General features: G+C 60.7%; 1 protein-coding gene across 2 annotated transcripts; it reads left to right on the forward strand.

Moving 5' to 3' along the window:
• The first annotated feature begins 1,067 nt into the window (after nt 1–1,067).
• LOC115081637 lies at nt 1,068–5,424 on the forward strand. 2 transcript variants are annotated; one of them, XM_029586060.1, is made up of 2 exons: nt 1,068–1,213; nt 4,004–5,424. In XM_029586060.1, the coding sequence occupies exon 2, from the start codon at nt 4,071–4,073 to the stop codon at nt 5,262–5,264; it is 1,194 nt and encodes a 397-aa protein (XP_029441920.1). In that variant the 5' UTR covers nt 1,068–1,213; nt 4,004–4,070; the 3' UTR covers nt 5,265–5,424. The 2 variants fall into 2 exon arrangements, with proteins under 2 accessions (XP_029441920.1, XP_029441921.1); XM_029586061.1 differs by having other exon boundaries at nt 4,007–5,424.
• The last annotated feature ends 238 nt before the right edge of the window (nt 5,425–5,662 follow it).

Genomic DNA, 5,662 nt, shown 5'->3' on the forward strand with positions numbered 1-5,662 from the left:
CCAGCTCTCTGTTAGACCCCACTCCTCCGTCTGTTCTGCAGGGCATCTCTCTCGCCTCCCTACCACAGCCAAAATGCAAGGGGAGCTTTCAAGATTTCAGCTTTTATTTTAACGAGGCAAACGACCCTCGGACCTAGAAAAAGGGTCCCCCCAAATCTGAGAGCGTGGCAGGGGCCGGCAGCTGGGGGATATCATCCTCAGCGCTTTGGAGAGGAGTAAGAGAGTCGGTCCTGTGGCGGTGTTCTTATTACGGGTTCCCCTTCTTCGGTTTGATGGGCCCGGAGAAGCAAGGGGCAGCCATCATCAGGTGGGCACGGCAAGCAGGGAGAAACCAGCTGGGCTAGCCCTGGTTCCCCCCCCCCCCCTTCCCTCCCAGACTGCACGCTCAGGCTGGCGCACGGGTTCACCCGTGCTCGGTCGCGCATTTTGCACGCTCGTCCGTAAATTTTAACCCCCGGCGTCCGTTTCCCCCCTAACCTGCGCACAGCCGCTTCTCCTGGGCACCCGACGGCGAGGAGGCGCTAGGCATGCACAACCTCCGCTGGCGGCTCATTAGCCCTACTACACCACCCGCCCGGGAGTGGTGGACGGGCGTGCATTGGGAAAGCGGGCACTCAATCATGAGCCCCCCCCCCAGCCCCCGCCCCCGCACAGATATTGGGAACCACAAGTCCCAGCGTGCACCAGGGCTCCGGCTGCCATCCCCTTCCCCGGGGGGGGGGGGGGGGGCCTCAGCAGCGCTGTGACTGCCAGCAGGGCTCGGCCCGGGGTTACCTTAGGTGAAGGCAGAGCCTGAGTTGAACTCTGCTGGCAGCCGGAGGCAGACGGGGTCTGGAGGTGGGAGAGGCTGCCAGAGGAGGGCGGTGGGAGGGGAGAGCGCTGCTGACACAGTACAGTACAGGACGTGCCCGCCGCACAGGCAGTGCTCGCACACACACACACACACTCACACATATATACACAGAGAGAGACACACACACACATATATACACATAGAGAGAGAGAGACACACACTCACACATATATACACAGAGAGAGACACACACACACATATATACACATAGAGAGAGAGAGACACACACACACATATATATACACATAGAGAGAGAGAGAGAGACACACACACACTCACACACATATATACACAGAGAGAGAGAGAGAGAGACACACACTCACACACCCGGAGCTGCAACCTCGGACGCCCGGCTGCAAGGTAAGCGGCGCCGGTTCCCTGTGCATTGCACCCAGAGGAGATGCATCAGGCTGGCTGTGCGGGCAGTCAGGAGCCCCTCCTGCTGGGTTTCCTTCCAGGAATACACCGGCCCTGCTCTGGCAGCCTCTCTCTCTCTGCGAGGAGCCCGGCTGGAAGGCAGCAGAGATTCAAAATGCCGGGAGAGCAGGAGGCTGCAAATGTCAGCGCACGCCTTCCCCACTCTTTGTCTCTCTGGCTCTTTGTTCCTTCTCTCGCTCTCTTTCCCTCTGTGCATTTCAGGCGGATCCGAGTGCACTTTTGCATTTGTCTGTAATCTGATTTCTCTCTTCTCTGGTTTTTCACGTGAATTCTTAGCTGGCAGCAGAGAGTGAATGTGACACTCCATAGGCAGAGTAGTGAGAGGTACAAGAGGCAGCTTGTCAGTAAAGAAGCAGGGGTGAGGACCTGATACAGCCATAGGCTATGAGGTAACACTCTCACTCCAGGAAAGGTGGGAGACTCCATATAGATGGTACTTATATAGCCCTCTACTTAAACACGTCAGGAGTGAGGTGCATTGGCAGAGCTGTGTGTGAGGGTCTCAGTACTGGAATAGCAGGGGGTGCTGCAGGGTAGGAGTGAGGTGCATTGGCAGAGCTGTGTGTGAGGGTCTCAGTACTGGAATAGCAGGAGGTGCTGCAGGACAGGAGTGAGGTGCATTGGCAGAGCTGTGTGTGAGGGTCTCAGTACTGGAATAGCAGGAGGTGCTGCAGGGCAGGAGTGAGGTGCATTGGCAGAGCTGTGTGTGAGGGTCTCAGTACTGGAATAGCAGGGGGTGCTGCAGGGCAGGAGTGAGGTGCATTGGCAGAGCTGTGTGTGCGGGTCTCAGTACTGGAATAGCAGGGGGTGCTGCAGGGTAGGAGTGAGGTGCATTGGCAGAGCTGTGTGTGAGGGTCTCAGTACTGGAATAGCAGGGGGTGCTGCAGGGTAGGAGTGAGGTGCATTGGCAGAGCTGTGTGTGAGGGTCTCAGTACTGGAATAGCAGGGGGTGCTGCAGGGCAGGAGTGAGGTGCATTGGCAGAGCTGTGTGTGAGGGTCTCAGTACTGGAATAGCAGGAGGTGCTGCAGGGTAGGAGTGAGATGCATTGGCAGAGCTGTGTGTGTGTGAGGGTCTCAGTACTGGAATAGCAGGGGGTGCTGCAGGGTAGGAGTGAGGTGCATTGGCAGAGCTGTGTGTGAGGGTCTCAGTACTGGAATAGCAGGGGGTGCTGCAGGGCAGGAGTGAGGTGCATTGGCAGAGCTGTGTGTGAGGGTCTCAGTACTGGAATAGCAGGGGGTGCTGCAGGACAGGAGTGAGGTGCATTGGCAGAGCTGTGTGTGTGTGAGGGTCTCAGTACTGGAATAGCAGGGGGTGCTGCAGGGTAGGAGTGAGGTGCATTGGCAGAGCTGTGTGTGAGGGTCTGCTAAATGTTTTGCACATACTTTTGAAAATGTGAAAGCATGTGCACGAGTTTGAACCCTTCTCCCGGGGACACCTCCCCTGAGACCGGGTAAAGTCCTGCACAGACGCGACAAACGCCCGTAAGGTTACTCACAGAACGGGCCGTGTCTGTTTTACCCGGGCAAAGGCCCTTTGCAAGCTGTAATGCGCGAGCCGGCGTGGAGCACTGCCGAACGGGGCTGCCCGGCGATTACGTTTGAGGTTTGGTGCCGCTGGCTGCTAAACCCCCCCATTCATCTTTCCTGCGCGTCACGACTGGGCATCCCCGTGGTGATGTCACCCAGCTCCTCGCGCCAGCCCTGGCTGCGGCGGCTCCCAGCCTGCGGAGAGAGAGGCGCGAGGTGCCAAGCCGGCATTGCAGGGGTCTCAGATTTAAAGCGACAGTCACCAGAGACGGGCCAAGTCACTCCCCGGGGGGGGGGGGTGTTTCCCCCCTTCCCGTCACGGAGGAGCCAGAAGTCCCGGCTCGGGTCCGGGGAGACCGGGACCCGGCTGGGCTGCCTCTGACGCCCCTGGAGCCTTTCCGGGGAACCCTTCCGCTCTAAGGGAGAGATCGCCGGTCTACACTTCCCCTTCCGGCCGGGGCTCGCAGTCGGACGCCGTGCGCGCGTAATATCGCCCGCGGCGGGAGGAAACGGACGCCGGTCCTTGAGCGCCCCTTGTCCCCTAGCCCAGGTGCAGCTTACCTCTCCCGGGCACCCCAGGCTTTCCTGGGGGGGGGGGGAGTGGGGGGGGATATAGTTCGTCTTTTTTTTAGGGGGAAATTGGAAACGCTGCTCAGTGTAGGCGGTGAGAGAGAGCCCGGGACCAGCGACCCTAGCGGCAACTGAAGGGGAGGTGGAGGTGGCAGGACGGGACGGGACAAGCCTGGCGAGGAGATGTTCCAGCCAACGTCCCGTTTCCTAGGACTGTGTGAAACAGCTTCTGTGTACAGAAAGTCCCCCTCTCTCTCTGCTCCCTGCCTCACCTTATTTATTCATCTCTGGTTAGGTCTTTATTCTGCCTTTACTGCACAGCTCAGGGGGCATCATCACAATATTGTTTAGTATGTATTCCTTGGGTTTACAGCCCGCCTTTCCAAATACATAATTCACTCATTGTGGGTTGCAACATATTGGAGAAAGTCTGCTTCACTGCCTCAGGCTGTGGATTGTCAGGGATAGTGTGGCCCAGGCACCAGAGAGTCCCCGTCGCCGCCTCAGGCTGTGGATTGTCAGGCATAGTGTGACCCAGGTACAAAAGTTCTTGTCGCTGCCTCAGGCTGTGGATTTTCAGTTGATTTGACTTCTGCTTTTCTTCTTTGTCCTCAGCAGGTGAAGTGGTGATACAGAAGCTGGACGCCCAGCTCACCCTCTCCAGCGCAGCGTCCGGGACGGTATGAGCGCCCCCTTGCCCCCCGACGCCCTGCAGGAGATGCAGCAGGACTGCCCCGCACCTTTGCAGGCCCCCTACGACCTCTGCCCCCCGGCGGTGAGCTCCTTCACCGAGGAGGCCGTCTCCTTGCTGACCACCAACAGCATGCTGGCGCGCTCCCTGCTGGGGCAGAGCACGGCGAGCAAGCAGGAGGCGGCCAGCAGCCTGCGACGCAAGCGGGAGTTCATGCCGGAGGAGAAGAAGGACGACGGCTACTGGGACAAGAGGCGGAAGAACAACGAGGCGGCCAAGCGCTCCCGGGAGAAGCGCCGCGTCAACGACCTGGTCCTGGAGAACAGGGTCATCGCCCTGCTGGAGGAGAACGCCCGGCTGAAGGCCGAACTGCTGGCCCTCAGGTTCCGCTTCGGGCTGATCAAGGACCCGGCCGAGCCCCCGGCCCTCCCCCCCGCGGCCGCCGCCCCTTCCCCGCAGCGTTTCCCGGGGCCCCACCAGGCCGGGTTCCACGCCGGGAGCTTCCCGGCCTCGCCGGGGGACGGCGGGGACCTGCCCCTTCCCCAGCACCCCTACGGCCGCCCCCTGGAGCCCGCCGGCTTCTCGGAGGACTCCGGCTTCTCCACCCCCGGCAGCTCCAGCGTGGGCAGCCCCGTCTTCTTCGAGGAGCGGGCCGGCGAGCAGGGGAAGTTCTCCCCCCGCCAGGAGGACCCCTGCTTCGAGGGGCCCCTCTGCCTGGGCATGGACGTGGACCGCGAGGCCGGCGGCGCGCTGCCCGGCGACGGCGCCCGCTGCCAGCGCTACGACTCCCCGGGGGCCGTGAGGAGCCTGCCCTGCAAGCTCCGCTTCAAGTTCTCCCCGGAGGCCGAGCAGGCGAGGGAGGGCCCGGCCCCCGCGGACAACTGCCCGGGAAGGGGCTGCTACGCCGGCGCGTCCCGCCCTCCCTCCCCGGGGGGGGAGCGGGGCGCCGGCGGCAGGGTGCTCTCTCCGGCCTGGAGGTCGCCGGAGGAGCGGAGGAGCCCCTGGCAGTTCCGCCCGGCGGAGGACGTTCCCAGGGCCTGCGCCCCGGCGAGCGCCCCCGCCCCGCAGGACACCGCCTACCAGTCGGAGAACGTGGCACTGAGGAACCAGCTGGCCACCCTCTCTGCCGAGGTGGCCCAGCTGAAGAGACTCTTCTCCGAACAGATTGTGATTAAAATGAACTGAGGGGGGCGGAAGCGCCACGGAGAACAATGTTGTCTGTCGTGTGTATAAAAATAATGCGTATGTGTGTGTGTGTATTATATATATATATATATATATATATGTACAGCCACAGTTTGTTGCCCATTTCTATAAGTGTATCTTTAGCTATTAAAATGTTTTTCTGAGAGAGAAAGGAAGGCAGCTTGGCTTTTATCGTCAGAGAACGAGCTGTGGGCCGTGCGTACAAAAAAAAAGCGGCACTCCAGGCCCGGGCAGGGAGTGTGTGTGTGTGTGTGTGGCGGGGGGGGGGGGGGGGGGGGCGGCGAGACGTGGATGTCAACCTGAGAGTCCCCACCAAAAAAAAAAAAAAAAATTTAAAGGCCGCGAAACGGCCGCCCTCCGCGGGACGCGCGCGTCGT

This window comes from Rhinatrema bivittatum, unplaced genomic scaffold (genome assembly GCF_901001135.1).
Source record: "Rhinatrema bivittatum unplaced genomic scaffold, aRhiBiv1.1, whole genome shotgun sequence".
NCBI lineage: Eukaryota > Metazoa > Chordata > Amphibia > Gymnophiona > Rhinatrematidae > Rhinatrema > Rhinatrema bivittatum.

Coding starts and splice junctions, on each gene's coding strand:
- LOC115081637 (XM_029586060.1), top strand. CDS start 4,071: ATGAGCGCCCCCTTGCCCCCCGACGCCCTGCAGGAGATGCAGCAGGAC.